Here is a 20,162-nt window from a genome sequence, read left to right on the forward strand (position 1 = left end):
AGATAGTGAGCGAAAGAGAAAGATATGTGCAAGACAGTGAGAATGACATGGAAATGGGTGGGTATGTCTCCACTATTACTGTAATCCAGTGCACTGTCATGGTTTCCCTCAAGAAACCCTGGGACCGTAACCCCATGACAGGATTAAGACATTCACCCAGGAATGCTTAGCATTGCCACAAAACGACCATTCTCAAGAAACCCCAAGAACACTTCAAGCATTAAAAAATAATAATTCCTCAGGTTTGTAGCATAGCTACAACCTCTGGTTCTCATTGTGTGTTTCTTAAATGGCGGCCTTGTATCTGAAATGTAACCTCTCCTCACGCCCAGCACCATCTTGCCGTGTGTCCCTGTGGAGCGTTTGTCGTGACAAACATTGTCACGCTGCGTCCAGTTATTCCTTGCAGCTGGGAACACTTAGGTTGTGTGACAGCATGAGTGTGACCTGCACATTCAGGACCAGTGGAAGATGTTCCGTCGCCTGAGGCAAAGGACAAGATGACGCCTCACCACCTCCACCAATTCCATATACAGAAACTGACAAGAGGCGAGAGAGATCACCCGCCACTATACTTGGGTGCAGCAGGCCAGTTTAGGGGGCGCAAGGCAGGCCGTGTGACACACACCACTCCATCTTCTCCCAGCCCCTCATCATCTGCCGCCTGAGGCAGCTGCCTAACCCCACCTAATGACAGAGCCGGCCCTGTGCTGTGTATTGAAGCGCCGTCTTGCATGTACTCCTGCTTGTCTTCCCTTTTGTTTTATTCCGTTCTCTGGCATCCCTGTTCGTTTATATCTGTTTGCAGGGTATGTTTGTGCCAGGGTAACCTCGGAGCGGCAGATACACTCTCTCTAGTTTTCTTCCTTTGTGTGGTATGTGTTTGTGGTGTTCTGTGGACTCTCTTCCTTCGAGCTCTGTAAGTGCAGATAGGAGACGGCTCTGTGGCCTTTCTTGGAAAGGCAGGGTGCAACACAAGGCTTTGTGGGAGGGAAGAAAACCCTTGAGCCATCGCCGCCACCGGCCCTGTGGTTTCCCTGCCCCTTGCACAGGGGCGGCTCCTGTTATGTAATATCAGCAGCCCCCAGCGAGACAAGGCGGGACACGCACTGTACAGCTCTGGCCACCTGGAGTCTGTGGGACCGACTGCTGCAGCGATGGAAGCTCCTTGAGGGCCCTTTTCGAGCAGCCCTAGCCCATCAAGGGAAAACAGCACCCACCGCTTGGAAAACTGGGGGGGTCCTTTCTCCTGCACATCCCAGAGGAGACCCTTTTCTCTTTTTGCTTCTTCGTCCACCCTCTCCGGCTGCACACCTGGCCCAAGCAGCTAGGAATTCCTGCAGGTAAGGAGCCATGCTGCCACTGCCTCAAAGGGTACCATTGTTTGCAGCCCTCTCTAGCAAGGCGGGGGCTATTTGTCTCCTTGGTTGCGTGGCCAGGTGAGAGAGAGGGGTGAAGGCTGTAGCAGGAGCAAGAAGAGGGGGGAGGATCTCAAACCGAGCCGCTCTTCCTATGGGAGCCCCCCGCCCTTCCCCAAATAAATGTTAGAAATTCTAGCGCCAGCCATTTCCCTGGCCCATGGGGTAGACAGGCATCACCTTCAAATCTCTCCCTCTACCCACCCCCAGAAAACTCTGGTTCCTGACAGAAGTCCCGCCGGCTCTCTGCATGTCAGGTCCTTCACTAGTTTGGGCAGGTAGCTTTTTCAGAGGGCCTTAACTCATACAACACGGGCTCCAGGGACTTTTTTGTGTTTGCGTCTCATGATGAGGAGCAAAGAAGCTTCTTTCCCTCAGAAGCTGCCCTTATCCAGTGTTCAAGTTACAGGTGCGTTTATGGGGTGTTTTGATCAGGAACCTTTAATGGCTTGTTCCCGTTGCGTCTCTTTTTTCTGAGCAACTGTGTCTCATTTTGCAAGGGAAAATGCAATTATTTCCTGAACCCCCGGGGTGGAAGGGAGTAGAACATTTGTACATACAAATGACGCACACCAAGGTCACATTTGCACCATGCTCTTAAAGCACTATTGCACCTCTTTAATGGTTGCGCGGAATCTTGGGAACTGTAGTTTGTTAAGGGTTCCGATCTCACAGAGCTAAAGTTCCCAGCAACCTTAAGAAAATACAGTTCCCAGTATTCCCCGTGACTTTGAATATATGGTCTGACTGTGGCATTAGGCTGCAGCATTCTCCCGTGGGGCAGAGAGGTAATTTTAGACTCTGGGTTATGATGTTAAATGGCCGTGTATATTTGCTGCAAAATATTTGTAAAATAGCCTTTGCTTGCTGCAGTTGTTGCCACACACACACACCCTGCACCCGTTCATTCTGCATGGGCATTTTTGAAGTGCGCAGGCTCACTTGCAAACAGGCCAGCAACAAGTGGCCTTGTGCACAAACACAACTCAGCAATACAAAACCACACGGATGAAGAGAAACATCCTTCACCTATTCCAAGTCTTGTGCGTGTACATTTGTGTTGCAAGCCAACACAACCAGCCTGTGTGAGGATGAAAGAAAGCGGCTGTCACAGCCGTTATAACGGCGGGGGTGGGGAGTTGGGTATTTGCAAAAGGAAACACCCCCATACTTCTTGAGCTGGGGTATGCAGTTGCTTCATGCGTGCTTGTGAAGACACTTTCCTCCCATATTATGATGCAAGATGACCTGTGGGAATCCTGGAGTAAACACAAACTTTTGGGTCCACGATAGGTGGAAGTTGTTTAAGGAGGTGTGTAGCCGGCCAGCTCTCTCTGATTTGAATCCAGGGCTGAGGGGCAGGTGTTGGATTTGGGTGTTGTGGCTCAGGGTCCCTCCAGACTGATGTTTTATTTGGAGTGTCTTCTTGCAGCATGTTCTTGACACAATAAGAGGGTGTTGGTGGTAGTCTTACTCTGTTTTATTAGCTGTAATTTTCTTATTTATTTCACAATATTTACCGCTTGATTGCCATAAAGCATCAAAGCGGTTTAGAAAAAAAGAATACAGTGGTACCTTGCGTTACATACGCTTCAGGTTATATACGCTTCAGGTTCCAGACTCCGCTAACCCAGAAATAGTACCTCGGGTTAAGAACTTTGCTTCAGGATGAGAACAGAAATCGTGCTCCGGCAGTGCGGCGGCAGCAGGAGGCCCCTTTAGCTAAAGTGGTGCTTCAGGTTAAGAACAGTTTCAGGTTAAGAATGGACCTCCGGAACGAATTAAGTACTTAACCCGATGTACCACTGTAAATTAAAAAATAAGTGGAAAAACCAGTTAAAAACAACTATTTAAACCACTCAAAAATAATAGAAATCAACAAGCTAAAAAAACACACAATTAAAACACGTGCCAGCTAGCCTTTTCTAAACAAAAACATTTTTTTAGCAAAGAGAACAGTGAAGACTGCTGCCTGATGTCAATAGGGAAGGAGTTTCAAGTCGACGGTGCTGCCACTAGGAGATCCATTTATTACAAGTATGATGCTTTCCCGGTGCTATTGCTGTCTGGAGGGGCTATCGTGCAATAAAAGTGAGACAACCCGATCCCTCAGATTTTTGTGGTATGAAAAGTTATGGGATTTCAGCGCATGTACTGGTGGGAAATGAAGCAGTATAACTGCCCAAACACTTTTGCAGGAGCAAATAGTATTGAAGGTGGGGTTGTGTCTGACAGCCCTGACAGCAGCACGGACACAAATCATCACAAACGCCCTATAGAAAATATGTCTCTTGAGTCTGGGAATGTGTGAGGTACATGAGCCAGAGGAATGTAGTGGAGCACTGGATTTGCGTGTGAGATTCAAAGCCTTGCTTAGCTATGAAGTCCCGTGGGTTACCTTAACCAAGATAGTTTGAATAACGTTGACTAGAGAGATAGAGAGATGGTAGTGTTTGTTTGCATGGTGGAGAGAAAGACACAAATACACACAGAGAAAGAGAGAGAGGGAGAGGGAGAAAGAACGAGAGAGACTTATATATAGTGCTTTTTTCTACAAAAAAAATGTTTAGGGGTACTCTCATTTTGACTCAAGGAAACCACCACTTTATAGTTCAAATCAGGGAAAATAAATACAGTAAATGGACAAAAGTACAAAGATTCACAAAATGTTTAGGGCTATGCGTCCCCCTGTGTCCCCGTCCCCCAGAAAAAAGCACTGCTTATATACATAAATATATATTAAATTGTTTGGTTTGTATCATTGCCCTTTTGCCTCTGCTGAAGAAGTTATTTCTTATTTCAGAAACCTGCAAATCTTATTTATCCAGAGGCAGAAGCAGCAGGCCAAGAGGAACATTTATATGCATTGCATAAAGCAAAACCTCTCTCAAACTGCTTTCAACCCTCCTAGAAATTGTAGCTTGGCTCCTGGCAGTATGGTCCTGGCAAGTCGTAAGGAGGATTTTACCAGTACCCTTCTCCCTCAGGCTAGCAGATGTGTTGATGTTATGCTAAAAGGCCACCCTAAGCTCCTTGGAAGATGGCAGGAATAAAAAGATAAAAAGGAGTGCCTTTGAGCATGTTCAGAGTGCCTTCCAAGCGCTCCCAACCCCTCATCTGCAGTTTGGGATAAGGGCTTCCAGAGCAAAGGGACTTTCAGGATGTGTGGTGTTTTGTTTTTAGCTCCGACAGCTCCTATTTTACATGTTAAGTGTATAGGGGAGGGGGGTTTGGACCTTGCTTATTTCCCCTTTATGGTTTGTGGTGGTGCATTAATCTACATGATCCAAACTGTCTAGTCAACCTGCTTGCCGGAGGTGTCATTGTGTAATAGGAATGTGACTATGCGTGTGTGTGTGTGTGGAGGTCCCTCTGTTAACGTGGAAGTTTTAACTTGACTGTCTTGCAGGTCTGCTTTGCTTCTTTCTCCTGAGTAGGCTTCTTCTAATCTTCGCGTACCATATCACTCCTCTCTGCCATGCTGTTTCCTCCTGTGTTGTGTGCAGCGGCATCTGTCAGTAGGACCACAAATTACTCCCTGCCCAATCTGTGTTGGTGGAGATGGGCAGCACACACACGCTTCCTTTAGGACCACTGTTACCTGGGTGTTATGGGAACATTCCAAAATATGTCTGTGTTTCTCTGTGCGTGTATATTCCAGATAGAAATACGAATAACACACGTGTGTGCTCATGTATGCATGTACACGTGTTCTCAATCTAATGCCCTCTCCTGGATAGAACCAGAAGTCTTTGTGTTATATCTGCTTTCTGTTGTAAATGATTTTTATTGCATTTACATATAATCACATTACATAAAATTGTACCCTCATATTTTATCTCTTTGGCTCAACTGAACCTAACACTTCCCTCCCCCCCATCTGTTGGTTTACAAAATTAAACTTTACATCTTTACATTTCGCTTCGTTTCCTATCCTTGTTATAGAAGGTAAAGGGACCCCTGACCATAAGGTCCAGTTGTGGCCGACTCTGGGGTTGCGGTGCTCATCTCGCTTTATTGGCTGAGGGAGCTGACGTACAGCTTCCGGGTCATGTGGCCAGCATGACTAAGCCGCTTCTGGCGAGCCAGAGCAGCGCACGGAAATGCTGTTTACCTTCCCGCCAGAGTGGTACCTATTTATCTACTTGCACTTTGACGTGCTTTCAAAGTGCTAGGTTGGCAGGAGCAAGGACCAAGCAACGGGAGCTCACCCCGTCACGGGGATTCGAACCGCCAACCTTCTGATCGGCAAGTCCTAGGCTCTGTGGTTTAACCCAGAGCGCCACCCCTGTCCCATCCTTGTTATATCATTACCTAAAATATTATATTACTCAACCTGAACAGGTAGCAATTTCATCTTACAAATCTTCAGATAATCCTGCTAATGATGTTAATTGCTTACAGTTGTCCTTCCAATATAATATAAATTTGTTCCAGTCCTTTTGGAATGCTTGGTCTCGCTGGTTCCGGATTCTTCCCGTCACTTTCGCCAGTTCTGCAAAGCCCATCAGCTTCATCTGCCACTCTTCTTTTGTTGGTAACTCCTGTTGTTTCCCTCTTTGGGCTAACAAAATTCTTGCCACAGTTGTTGCATATAAGAAGAATTTTTTATCTTGTCTTGGTAGCTCTCTACCCACTATACCCAATAAGAAAGCTTCTGGTTTTTTTAACAAAAGTGTTTTTAAACATTTTCTTTAACTCATTATATATCATTTCCCAGAAAGTTTTTACCTCTTTACATGTCCACCACATGTGGTGAAATGTACCTTCCTTTTCCTTACATTTCCTTACAGTTCATTTTTTGTTCTATACATTTTAGCCAGTGTTATAGCTGCTTTCTGGGCCACAGAACTCTCTGCGCTGCTTCGCTTTCTGCCCTGGCGACAGAGTTGGAGTCATTCCCTCCTATCAATGTGTGAGTTCTATATGTAACCGTGGGCATGTGTCAAGCACACACATGTCATTCAGATCTTACACACCTGGAGCCATTACAAGCAGGTTCCACCTGAGTAAAGGCTCTGCATGTGTGTCTAGGACACGGGTGGAGATCTCAGAACTCTTCTGAGGCCACAAGTCCACTCTCTGCGCCACTCATTGCCACGGCTTTGCACCGCAGATGTTTTGGCCTGGCTGGAAAGTGTCTTTGATCTCTGATGGTGCCTTTTGCTTGTCCAGATGGAAGATAGAGAGAGTTGTTTGAGTGTGTATGTACAAACTAGCCTACTGTGCAGAGGTAAAAATTACATTCACAGCTCCACCTACTTTGCCTACCGTTCTGGAATGATGTGGCCCTTGAAAGGCTTCACAGAAGGGAATGTGGCCCTTGGTATTGTCTCTCCAGGGTCTCAAGCCATAGAGAGGTTTTTCCCATCACCTATAACCAGACCCTGCTAACACGACTCTGGCTGTTGCTGGACTCTCTCCAGTTCCCATCAGCCTCAGCTGTCATGTGCAATGGTCAGAGATGATGGGAGTTGTAGTTCAGCATTTGGAAGGACTGCAGGCCCCCCCACCTGCTTAAACTGCAGACATTGGGGATTGAGTCTGGCAGCTCAGACATGCAAAGCATGGGTTTACGACAGAGCCATGGGGCCTATTTCCAAACGCCTGGTGTGGCTGGTACATCACCCTCTGAGAAGTGGGAAGGGAAGTCTTGCCCCAATCTTTGGTTGGGCCAGAGATGAGCTTGTTTAGAATGGAGGAACCTTGCTTAGCATGAGGGCCGCATTCTGTCCTGGGTAAAGCTGTGGGCCATGATCGGCCAGAAGCAAAAATGGGCAGAGCAAGTAGTGCAACTCGTCTTTTTACCAGCTGATTTTCAGCCATGCAAAAGCCAGAGGTTTCAACATACACCCACACCCCTCTGTCTTCCTTCCAGACAAGTGAGAGGCATGATCGCAGTTCAGTAACACATTCCAGCCAGGCAGAAATACATGGCGTGTGAAGCAGAGGCGTGTGGCCTGGGGGCTTGCGGAGAGGGATAGTAGACTGGGGAGAGCCAGTGTGGTGTAGTGGTTAAGAGCGGTGGACTCGTAATCTGGTGAACCAGCTTCGCTTCCCTGCTCCTCCACATGCAGCTGCTGGGTGACCTTGGGCTAGTCACACTTCTCTGAAGTCTCTCAGCCCCACTCACCTCACAGAGTGTTTGTTGTGGGAGAGGAAGGGAAAGGAGCCGCTTTGAGACTCCTTAGGGTAGTGATAAAGCGGGATATCAAATCCAAACTCTTCTTCTTCTTCCTGAGAGTTGGAGAAAGAGACTTGTAGGGCTACACCTGAACCTTAGAAGACCAAAGGTTCCTCACACCGGGTTTAATCCAACCCTTAAAAAACCAACCCCAATGTAGGGAACAACCAGCACATCGTGTGATAATGAATGCCACAGGTCAACAAGAACTAAGAACCACCTTACTGAGTCTGGCCTCACGTCATTGTCAAAAGATTTTGGTAGTCACATAACACAAATGCTCATCCCCTGTTGTTTGGGCCCAGGATCTGGCGTTCAGAGATATTCTGCATCTGCATTTGGTGATTCCATTTTGCACCCATAATGCTGGCAGTTTTTGCGTCCTCCATCGCCTCTTTGTTTTCCTAACTTGCCAGATTACCTATTCTTGGGATGGGAGAAACCAATTGGGGAATTTGTAGTTTAGAAATCCCACTGAAGCCTTGCTCGTGTTAATACATTTTCTCTCCCCCATCACCACCATTGGCCTCAGAAGACTTGAGGTGTCTCAGGAGCTCTGGGTGTGGGGTTTCCCCCCCCTCTTCTTCTTCTTATGCAACATCCTAGCAGAGGATCGGAAATTGCAGGGCCAGTCTCTGTCGAAATGCACACGGGAAAAGCAAAGGGCGAGAGGCGATAGCAGACCACAGAGAGAGGTTCCGGGGTGGGGTGGGCGGGAGGAAGAGAGCAGAGCAGTTTCAGATCCTTGGGGCCTCCCACAATAACAGTACTTTGCCTATGAGCGCATCACACACCATAAATGTCCCCAGGGAGAAGGAGCGCACCACAGTTACATTGGAGAGCATGGCCAGAGGGATGGATGGCTCAAATCAATGGAGGGTGGGGGCATCACAAATTCAACACACACACATACAAAGGCTACTGGGCTTGAAGACTCCAGCCTAGTGGTTCTCAACCTGTGGGTCCCCAGATGTTCTTGGACTACAACTCCCATCATCCCTGAGCTCTGGCCTTGCTAGCTAGGGGTGATGGGAGTTGTAGTTCAACAACATTTGTGGACCCACAGGTTGAGAAAGGCTGCCAGTCTGGCCTGAGATGTGTAGTGGACCAGCACAGATGTCTTTTCCATTGTGCTTTCATGAAGATTTGTGCTTACGATGGTGCTGGGGTGGCTACCATTGACCCCACTTCCAATACTGTTTACACCTCCAAAAGTTTTGGGGCGAGCGTACTGCTTCACCTCCAATCAGTGCAATCCCATGACATCCCCCTGAAATCTTGGAACTTTTAACAATGAGAGATTCATTCTACTCCATATTTCTAAATTTCTTTTTACCTCAAGCCAAATTTTTTCATAGTTATTTTTAAATAGGTTTATATTTCTTGATGTTAACCAAATCTTGGAATTTTTCATACCACAAATATTCTTGGCAGTGGGGAGGGAGGGGTTGGAAGAGCAATATTTCAGATAAAAATTGCTTTGAAAAAGATGCCCAAATCCCTGCACTTCAATCACATGAGTAGACTGTGGTTTTTAATAGTTCTGCCTAATCCCTCTCCCTTTCTGTTGGCAAGGAAATTGAATTTTTTAAAGCCTTACATAGCATAAGGTGCATTAGCCAGATGGGCGAGGTGGAAATAATGAAATTATCATTAAATTATTATTAACTGATTGCAGTCACGTGGTGCGATTTTACTACAGTGCAATGGGTGGTCCCAAACTAGGCTAAATTTCTGTTTTTGACTGACTGACTCCAGCTACGAAAGCTGAAGCTGCTGAACACTCCCTTGAGCTGGGATATTGTTTAGGGCAGGCTTCCTCAACCTCAGCCCTCCAGATGTTTTGAGGGTTCCCATCACCCCTGACCACTGGTCCTGCTAGCTAGGGATCATGGGAGTTGTAGGCCAAAAACATCTGGAGGGCCGAGGTTGAGGAAGCTGCTGCTATGTATACTTTTTTTGTATCTTTATTTTCAGATACTATGATTTATATGGAGATTGTTCAGTTGGGTTGTGTACTTTCTGGTGTGTTTTATTTCATAGTTTTTGACTACTTTTGCTATGTTTGTAATTATGTAAATCTTTTCGCATCGTAAGCCGCCTTGAGCATGGTTTTAACTATGGAAAGGCGGCCTACAAATAAGACGATGATTATTGCCCCGCTTTCGTTGTGCTATAGCGCATGGGCGCTCCTCCAAATGGCAATAATGTGGTAACACTGGAAAATCATCACCTGACATCTAATAAAGGAGAAGGATTTGTAGGCGGTCCAGGATGACTCCACCAATGATGAACTATTATTGTGTCAGCAGCTATTTTCTACTCTGTTCTGATTGGCAATGGCTCTCCAGAATCTCAGGCAGAGGAAGGTCTTCACCGTCACCTGCTGCTGCTGGTGTTGTCGTTTCTCAACTTGAGATGCCAGCAGTTGAACTTGGAATTTTCTGCATGTAAAGCACATGCTCCGTGTTCTTCAGCCTTGAGCCCATCAGCAGCACTCATCCTAGCCAATGGGCAAGGATTATAGGAGTTGTTGTAATCCAACAGCATCCGGTGGGCTATATCATGCAACACTGCTCTGGACTACCTCCCCTCCCCAAACTTATTTTCATGGAGCTTCTCTCACAGCCCTTCCCTGGACCTATTTTTTTTTACTGCGCATTCATGATGATTTGTTCTCATGATGCTATTGGAGCAGTCACATGTCAGGCTTCAGGGAATCAGCTTCCTCTCCCGTGGCAGTAGATAAACAGAACAAAGGAAAAGGAGTCTTCTTACCAGTTAGAAACTTTAATAATCACAGTGAGAGAACAAAGAAGAACATCTCCTAGAAATGGCGGTGCTCCCAATTAAGGATTACACTCCCTTCCGTCCCTATTAATCTACGTCACTTCTACATCTTGTAATCTGAGCTTGTACCCTCTGTGCTTTCTGTTCTGCCACTTTCTGAGATCTCTGTGATTTTGGAGAAGGGGTGTGAATGCTGTCCCTCTCTCTTCCAGTGTTTCTTCTTTCAGCTGTTCCCCATCCAGTATTTCCCAGCTTCTTCCTTCTGAACTATGTCCCTCTGCAAACCGCTGTTCCAAATCTATACTGTCCTCCTGCTCCTGGGAAGATTCATGAGGGGGAGGGGGAGGCTCCCACCATTCCTCCTCAGTGTAGCCCTCCTCAGCATGGTCCCTGACACCATCTTGCTTTCAATACAGTTTGTGCCTACAAACATTTTGGGGATGTCACACTGCTTCACTTGCAATCCATGTATATCCCATAGCTTCTTGCTGAAATCCCATCACTTTTTCTACCACAAATGCTCTGGTTTATTTTTGTCCTGGGGAATCATCACAGAGCAGAACAAATCCATGGCTGGTGCACTATTCTTGTATCAAGAACATGTTGCAGAATACACCAATAATAATAATAATAATAATAATAATAATAATAATCAACAACAGTCTGGAGGGGCCCTCAAAGGCCTGGTTTAACAGTCATTCTTTCTTCCCAGAGAATGCTGGGAATATTGTAGTTGTTGGCGATCTCTAACCAAAAATGCGCAGAAAACTTTGACTCCCAGGACCCTTTGGAGGCTAAGACTGGTGGTTGTTGGTACAATGGTTGCCAAAACAACAAAATGTCCTGCGGGAGGGCTCTCAGGATAGCCTTGGGAATTTTATTGCGGTGGAATTAATGTTTGTGAGCCAGCACTCACGGAAGCTTTTTATGCCACAATATAGGCGGGAGACTTCAAAGGGCCACAGGAATCTTTTCATAGAATTGTGTTCTTGTTTAGTTATTTAGTCGTGTCCGACTCTTCGTGACCCCATGGACCAGAGCACGCCAGGAACTCCTGTCTTCCATTGCCTCCTGCAGTTTGGTCAAACTCATGTTAGTAGCTCATAGAATTGTAGAATCATTGAACTGTAGAGTTGGAAGGGACCACAAGAGTCATTAGCGCCTGCAATGCAGGAATCTTTCTTCCCGTGTGGGGCTCAAACCCACAACCCTGAGATTAAAGAGTCCTGTGCTCTCCTGACTGAGCTGTCCAGGAGTCCTTTATAATGAAGGCTCTATTTTTTCCTTACAACAGACTACACAGCTATTCCTCTGCGATTTGTCACAATAGTAACATGAAAGTGGTGGCTATGCCCCCACACATAAGCCTGTCTACCAGCTCCATTTGGTATGCCAGCTGAGACCCTTCCTGCCCATGCACTGTCTTGCCAGAGTGGTTCATGGACTGGTTACCTCCTGCTTGGAGTACTGCAACACGCTCTACGTAGGGCTACCTTTGAAGGTGACTCAGAAACTACATCTAATCCAGAACGTGGCTGCCAGACTAGTGACTGGGAGCAGCCTCCGGGACCATAGAACACTGGTCCTAAAGGATCTTCACTGGCTCCCAGTACATTTCCGAGCACAATTCAAAGTGTTGGTGCTGACCTTTAAAGCCCGAAACAGCTTTGGCCTTGAAGGAGCATTTTCATCCCCATCGTTCAGCTCCTACACTGAGATTCAGCTCCGAGGGCCTTCTGGCGGTTCCCTCACTGCGAGAAGTGAGGTTACAGGGAACCAGGCAGAGGGCCTTCTCGATAGTGGCACCCACCCTGTGGAATGCCCTTCCATCAGATGTCAAGGAAATAAACAACCATTTGACTTTTAGAAGACATCTGAAGGCAGCCCTGTTCAGGGAGGATTTTAATGTTTGATGTTGTATTGTGTTTTAATTTGTTGGAAGCCGCCCAGAGTGGCTGGGGGAACCCAGTCAGATAGGTGGCATAAAAATAAATAATGATGATGATAATCTTCCATCTTGACAGTGGATGGGTTTAATGGTCACACTGTCTTCTAGGCAACCAGCTAGGGGCCACGTGTCAGACTGGTGTGTAGGGATAGAGGGGAAAGTGGGGAGAGCAATTAATGTGAATTCTACCTTTATACGGGTGGCACTGTGGGTTAAAGCACAGAGCCTAGGACTTGCCTATCAGAAGGTTGGTGGTTTGAATCCCCGCAACAGGGTGAGCTCCCGTTGCTCGGTCCCTGCTCCTGCCAACCTAGCAGTTCAAAAGCATGTCAAAGTGCAAGTAGATAAATGGGCTCTGGCAGGAAGGTAAACGGCGTTTCCGTGCGCTGCTCTGGTTTGCCAGAAGCGGCTAAGTCATGCTGGCCACATGACCCGGAAGCTATACGCCGGCTCCCTCGGCCAATAAAGCGAGATGAGTGAGCGCCGCAACCCCAGATTCGGTGACGACTGGACCTAATGGTCAGGGGTCCCTTTACCTTTACTTACCTTTATACAGTAGGCTACTTTCTATGCATTGCCAGAGTTCAAGGACAATTCCAGCCAGGCAAAAACATGCAAAGTAAGACTGGTTGGAGGGTGTGGCCTTGGAGAGTCCCAAGGGCCAGAGAGCTAGGACTAGAGGGCCCCGTATGGCTCCCAGGTCTGAGGTTTCCCATCCCTGCTTTAGCACACAAGTTTACTCAGTCCTCTCAAAGATGCCAGCCAGCTAGACAATATTCAGTGACTTTCCCAATTCAGCCTCCTGGCAAGCAGAAGCGAACACAGCATGCGGCTGCCTAAGAGGTTTCTGCTGTCCCTGCGTGTGCCTTCCTCAGAGGAGCAATTTCAAATCCTTGGATGAGCAGGGAGTACTGACACAGTCCCACTCTGTATATTATCTTTCTTGGCATATGCTTCCCCTCCCAGCTTCCTGCAGAAATATAGATATAGATACAGGTTTGTAATCTACCAGGCTCTGGAGTAGGCAACAACATTTTGAAACAGTAGGCGCAATCTAGCAAAAGTTAGTCATGGCTAAGGGTGGTTTTCGACTAAGATGATTAAAATTTGTATACCCGTAGGTCTCAGGGCTATTTGCTGTTTAGTTGTTTAGTCGTGTCCAACTCTTCGTGACCCCATGGACCAGAGCACGCCAGGCACTCCTGTCTTCCACTGCCTCCCGTAGTTTGGTCAGACACACGCTGGTAGCTTCGAGAACACTATCCAACTATCTCGTCCTCTGTCGTCCCCTTCTCCTTGTGCCCTCCATCTTTCCCAACATCAGGGTCTTTTCCAGGGAGTCTTCTCTTCTCATGAGGTGGCCAAAGTATTGGAGCCTCAACTTCACGTTCTGTCCTTCCAGTGAGCACTCAGGGCTGATTTCCTTCAGAATGGATAGGTTTGATCTTCTTGCAGTCCATGGGACTCTCAAGAGTCTCCTCCAGCACCGTAATTCAAAAGCATCAATTCTTCGGCGATCAGCCTTCTATATGGTCCAGCTCTCACTTCCATACATCACTACTGGGAAAACCATAGCTTTAACTATACAGACCTTTGTTGGCAAGGTGATGTCTCTGCTTTTTAAGATGCTGTCTAGGTTTGTCACTGCTTTTCTCCCAAGAAGCAGGAGTCTTTTATTTTCGTGACTACTGTCACCATCTGCAGTGATCATGGAGCCCAATAAAGTAAAATCTCTCACTGCCTCCCTTTCTTCCCCTTCTATTTGCCAGGAGGTGATGGGACCAGTGGCCATGATCTTCGTTTTTTTGATGGTCTCAGGGCAGTTCACAACAAAAAATCGCAATATAAAAACACAAAATGCATAATAAAAACAAAAACAACTCAATAATTCCCCCCTCCCCAACACATTTTAAAAGGGTATTGGATGTCAATCAGCCAAAGTTAAAGAGGAACGTTTTTGCCTGGTGCCTAAAGGAGTCTAATGAAGGTGCCAGCCGAACCTCCCTGGGGAGAGCATTCCACAAACGGGGAGCCACTGCAGAAAAGGTCCGTTCTCGTGATGCCACCCTCTGGACCTCACATGCAGGAGACACACGAAGAAGGGCCTCAGAAGACAATTTCAGGGTCTGTGTATGTTCATATGGGAAGAGGAAGTCCTTGAGGTATTGCGGTCCTGAGCCGTTTAAGGCTTTATCGGTCAAAAGTGTTATTGGGTATACTCTGAGTAAAACTTAGCCGACATATGGGTGGTCCCTGTGTCACAGGAACATTGAAAACTACCTTATACAGTCATACCTCAGGTAGAAGTTGCTTCAGGTTGAGTGTTTTCGGGTTGCGCTCCACGGTGACCCGGAAGTAACGGAACGCATTACTTCCAGGTTTTGCCGCTCGCGCATGTGCAGACCCTCAAAATGACGTCACGCGCATGCACAGAAGCAGCGAATCGCGACCCTCACATGCGCAGACGCGGGTTGCATTCTGCTCTGGATGTGAACAGGGCTCCGGAATGAATCCCGTTCGCATCCAGAGGTACCACTGTAGTCAGAGCCTTGATCCATCTCAGTCTGTACTGTCTACTCTGATTGGCAACAGTGCTTTAGTTATGCAGACAGGAGTCTTTCTCAGCCTTCAGTGGGGCTGTCAATCAGATTGGATTAGCAGCTCTCACTGAGGTGCTGCCCTTCGCCAGTTGAAAGCAGTGAACTGGGTATTTGGGCACATCCAGACAGGGGCTTAATTTGCAAACGGGTCATACGGGCAGGCATTTGTTATGCCAGTTATGTCATATGGATGACACAGAAACGGATAATCAGTCCGGCAGGCATTTGCTTGATCCCTTGACACCTGTTTTAATGGGATTGTTTTGTTGCATATTTTAAATGAAGTGTGTTCTAACTGCGGTGCATTTTCCTAATAATGTTGTGCAGTTGGTTTTTTATATTTTGTAAACCTCTTTGTCATTCAGCGGCATTCTCTGCGGCAGCCCTGACATTGTGGAATTCCCTCTCCACAGGCAAAAAGATGGCGCTTCTTGCTTCAAAACTATTGTTTTTAATCATATGTGCATGCATGGCCCACGTGTTTGTTGGTTGATTTTGTTACATTCATATCGCACCTTTCCTCCAAGGTGGAATCTGGACATATGGACTCCAAAGCCCACCAGCCCCAACCAGCTGGGAATAATGGTAGTTGTAGTCCAACAAAACAGGAGGCCCACAGGCTCCCTATCCCTGGCCTTGAGCTTAACTGATAAGCAATGTGTATGTTGATGGGGCAGAGAGGGCGAGAGGAAGCTCCCTTCAACTGTTCCATCTCTGCCCATTGGATGGGGACGCGCTGGTCTTCTCCTTGTAGCGACGTTCTTCCTGGAAGGCAAGGCTGCCCCTTGTACCCCTGGTTGATCGAAGAGGCCAGTCATGCTTCCCTCTTGCTTTCCAGTCCCTAAAACAGGGTGTTAGGCCTGCCTTAATTCCTTCAAGGGAGAAGCAAGACAGGGGTCAGCAACCTTTTTCAGCCGTGGGCCGGTCCACCATCTCTCAGACCATGTGGTGGGTCAGACTATATTTGGGGGGGGGGGATGAACGAATTCCTGTGCCCCACAAATAACCCAGAGATGCATTTTAAATAAAAGGACACATTCTACTCATGTAAAAACACGCTGATTCCCAGCAGGATTCAGAAGGTGATTGGGCTGCATCCGGCCCATGGGCCTTAGGTTGCCTACCCCTGATCTAAGAGCTGCTTCTTCTCTGGCCAGGGGTTTGGGGCCAGGCTACTCTTCTCCTTCTGGACACAGAGTTCTTTGCTTCCGTCTAGAGCAGGGGTAGGCAACCTAAGGCCCATGGGCCGGATTTGACCCAATCACCTTCTACACTTCCACCACAGGACCGCCTCTCCCGGTATGCCCCACGGAGAACCTCAAGGTCCATAAATAGCAACACCCTAGAGGTCCCGGGCCCTAAGGAAGTTAGATTAGCCTCAACCAGAGCCAGGGCCTTTTCAACACTGGCTCCGGCCTGATGGAACGCTCTGTCTCATGAGACCAGGGCCCTGCAGGATCTGATTTCTTTCCGCAGGGCCTGGAAGACAGAGTTGTTCCGCCTGGCCTTTGGCTTGGAGCCAATTTGATTCCCTCCCTCTCTTTATTTTTTCCTTTTCCTTTCTCCTCCTGTGATGAGGCTGCATTTTAATATTTTAATGTTTCAATATTTTAATTGTTGTATTTTAATCTTGTTTTTCATTCAACTTTTTATTATTGCTTGTTAGCCACCCTGAGCCCGGCCTTGGCTGGGGAGGGTGGCGTATAAATAAAAATTATTATTATTAATGTGTACGCAGCGTTTGTGCTTGGGCAGAAGAGGGAGCAGCAGCAAAAGCCACCTGGCCACAGCCTTGCCCGCTACGGTGTGATATATTGTAGCTGGGGTTGTGTTTTTATGGCTCAAAAGGGGAGAAGAGGCCTGGAAACACAGGACTGTGCATATTCCATGTGCAAACACAGGGACGAATGTTGCAAAATTCATTCTTTTGTTAATCAAGGGGAGTGGTACATTTCCACCCTTAACCACAGGAAATCTTATTCAACAGCTCCTCAGGCTTCTGATGAAATTTCGCCCACTTATTTTTAAGCATACTTTTGCAACCATAAGATCTAGTAACTTAGCGTTTTTTTTGGAGGGGGGGGGGGAAAGCTTGGTACAGTACTGAGATTCTCGGAAATCCAGTAGCCAAAGAAGCATTCCTGGGCTTTCTCAGTGTGCGGCTGCCTGGAATCACAGAATATACATGGCGGAGAAGATGGTTCAGCTGGGGACCCCTGTGCTTAAAGAAAGATTCCTCTTCTGTGGCGGTTGCCTCGCCATACCCCAGAAACAGCTGCATTCCATTGTTATCAGCCTTTGATGGTAATCATGGAAGAAGCAAGAACTCCCAATGATGCTCTTTCATTCAGGGCTGGCACCCAGTCAGAAGGGCTGCTGCTGGTACAACCCAGACACAACCAATCTGCTTCTCCAGATTGCCATTGCGGGGTCATAAATCAACTCTGACAGCATCGTGGGCACGTGCGCAATGAGCAGGCGGGTACTTTGTCATCTTGGAAGCCGCTGCAGGAGCAGAGCAGTGTGGGCTGTGGAATCTTAACACTTTATGGGGCAGTATCTTTGGGGCTGCTTTCTACTTTTACAGGGACATACGAAAGCGGCCTCTGGACTACCTCAGGCAGTCTGTTTCTCGAGCGTTCATCCTTATTTGCTTGCACAAAGCTTATGTGGATTATTATATTCAGCCTTCGCTGAGCATTTATCCTGATATGTTTGCATGGTGATCATACAACATGGGTAGGCAAACCAAGGTCTGGGGGCCAGATTCGGCCCAATCTCCTTCTAAATCCAGTCCAGGAATCAGCGTGTTTTTACATGCGTAGAATGTGTCCTTTTATTTAAGACGCATCTCTGGGTTATTGGTGGGGCCTGCCTGGTGTTTTTACATGAGTAGAATGTATGCTTTTATTTAAAACGTATCTCTGGGTTATTTGTGGGGCATAGGAATTCTTTGATTTCCCCCCAAAAAATATATTCCGGCCCCCTACAAGGTCTGAGGGACAGTGGACCGGCCCCCTGCTGAAAAAGCTTGCTGATCCCTGACACAATGAGCATTTATTCTGCATTCACCGAGATTTGCTTGTGGTGTGTTTACCTTTCTTTCCATTAATCATTTGTTTCCTGCATTTCCACACTTCCTTAGTGCAAAAATCCAGTCTCGATGCCTCAGAACACCAGGTGCTGTGGACCAATAAGAGGGTGTGTGTGTGGATGGATGGCTTTCGTTCTCCTGCCCTGCTTGTGGACTTCTCTAAGTTGTATCAGACTGGCCGCTGCTCCAATTTTTTACCTGCCCTTCAACATCAGGTCCTTCGACGGGTTTTAACCATTTAAACCACAATATCAAAAGCAGCTAAAATTAAATTCAAGTCACAAGAATAGGCAAGTTGAGGGACCAGCCCAAGTAAGGGATTGAACCCAGGTCTTCGCCAACCAAAGTCCAGCACTCTTAAAGAGGATGGCAGGGCCCGACAGAATTTGGGTCTGTTCCAGCAGTGTTCTTAGGTGCACAATGATGTATTTGGTTATTGTTGTATAATAGGCTTGTCAGCTGCCTTGAATACTGTAACATAGAAAGGCAATATACAAATTAAAAAACTAGCATGAAAAATCCAGTCTCCTAGGCGAGAAAGAAAGAAAGAAAGAAAGGAAGGAAGGAAGGAAGGAAGGAAGGAAGGAAAAAGCAGTGGTGAAATATACTCGGAGTCGAGTGTGGATTTCATGCTCTTTATTCAGCTCAGAGTAGTGAGGAATGGAAGTTCCCCTGAAATGTCTGCTTTATATACATTATTTACACAATGGGCCCCATGTGATTGGCTAATTGTGGGATTCTCCTGTAGGCCAATCAGGCTGCGGATTCACTTCCACCCGGAGTTGGATTGGGTGGCCTACGGACCAATCAGACTACTGCATTCTGAATCCTATTGTTCTAGGACTAATCAGACTGCTGCATTCTGAATCCTATTCAACTCAGTACATAACAAGTGGGAAGACAAATCTTGCCCTGCCCTATCCCACCAAATTCCCAGAAACATTCTCTCTTTAACCTGCTCTTTACCTCCCTGCAGGGGAAAAACTAAGCTTTATTTCACCTGAGTCAAAGACCCAGTTTGGCAAAAGCAAAAACAGAAAAGACACACACACACACACACACACAGAGAGAGAGAGAGAGAGAGAGCGAGAGCGAGAGAGAGAGAGAGAGAGAGAGAGAGAGAGCACCTCAATCGCACCCCTCTGGAGGCTACACCCAGGGCAAAAAAACTCAGCTATCCTCTCCCCATAGCTCTGCCTCCCTGTATTGATCTCTGCCGGCTCTCTTCTTGGCCTGCTGCCTTACCAGTCCAGAGAGCCCCCAAACCCTTCTCTCCAGGGCAAGCGCTCTGTGGCTTATAAGAAGGCTGTTTATCTTTCCCTTGCAGAAACAGAGTTGGGCACCCTCGTGGCTTCATGAATGTCTAATCCAGGCAGCTGCACGCTGCAGATTCACAGAGCCAGCTCTGAGGTAAGAACCTGTGGGGAGCGGGGGGAGTTTTATCAAGGACCAGATGGGCAGTCCCACCCATGCCTAGCTGAGACTAAGACAAGGAGCACGGGTGTGTGTGTGTGTGGAAGGTTTATAGGAAATAGACCCCAAATCACAGGTTCCTGTCTACCACTAACCTTGCTGGCTGCTACCCCAAGTCCCCGAAAAATGTTGGTGCTTCCAAAAACTCTAGAGCCGTGTTCACATCTAATTCGGTCCATTTTCATCTGTCATTTTCATTGCCCAGGTTCATTACATGTTTCCTATATACAGTGGTACCTCGGTTTAAGTACTTACCGTATTTTTTGTCCTATAGGGCGCACCGGCCCATAGGACGCACCTCGTTTTTTGGGGGGGGAAATGAATAAAAAAAATTATTCCCCCCCCCGCCGCGGCTGCCGCCCCAAACCTTGCGCACACCTGCCTGAAGCACGGGGCACCCTCCGGAGGGCTCCCCGTGCTTCGGGCGACAGGCTGCCGCCCCAAGCCTCGCGCGCTCGGCGGGACCTCCTGCCGGGCGCGCAAGGCTTGCGGACACTCGCCGGGGCTGCAGGCTGCTGCCCGCAAGCCTTGTGAGCCCGCGGGACCTCCCACCAGGCTTGCAAGGCTTGCGGATAGCTTCCTGAAGCCTGGAGAGCGAGAGGGGTCGGTGCGCACCGATGCCTCTCGCTCTCCAGGCTTCAGCGAAAGCCTGCAT

At 47.5% G+C, this 20,162-nt stretch overlaps 1 protein-coding gene and 1 long non-coding RNA gene across 3 annotated transcripts in view; both read left to right on the forward strand.

The window, feature by feature from the left end:
• Positions 1 to 1,079: 1,079 nt before the first annotated feature.
• The window catches only part of NFE2 (nuclear factor, erythroid 2), a 31,128-nt gene continuing 12,045 nt past the window's right edge, over positions 1,080 to 20,162 (forward strand). The window contains exons 1-2 of one of the 2 annotated variants that reach the window (XM_080994830.1): positions 1,080 to 1,343; positions 19,362 to 19,444. In XM_080994830.1, the coding sequence (XP_080850956.1) occupies positions 19,394 to 19,444 (51 nt within the window). In that variant the 5' untranslated portion in view covers positions 1,080 to 1,343; positions 19,362 to 19,393. Of the gene's footprint in view, positions 1,344 to 17,899; positions 19,445 to 20,162 lie in introns of those variants that run through there. The other variant, XM_080994831.1, reaches the window with a different exon arrangement.
• The window catches only part of LOC308471264, a 91,414-nt gene continuing 76,540 nt past the window's right edge, over positions 5,289 to 20,162 (forward strand). The window contains exon 1 of the long non-coding RNA XR_013982857.1: positions 5,289 to 5,593. This is a non-coding gene — a long non-coding RNA (uncharacterized lncRNA). The remainder of the gene's footprint in view (positions 5,594 to 20,162) is intronic.

This window comes from Podarcis pityusensis (genome assembly GCF_964106645.2).
Source record: "Podarcis pityusensis genome assembly, chromosome: 2".
In the NCBI taxonomy this organism is placed as follows: domain Eukaryota; kingdom Metazoa; phylum Chordata; class Lepidosauria; order Squamata; family Lacertidae; genus Podarcis; species Podarcis pityusensis.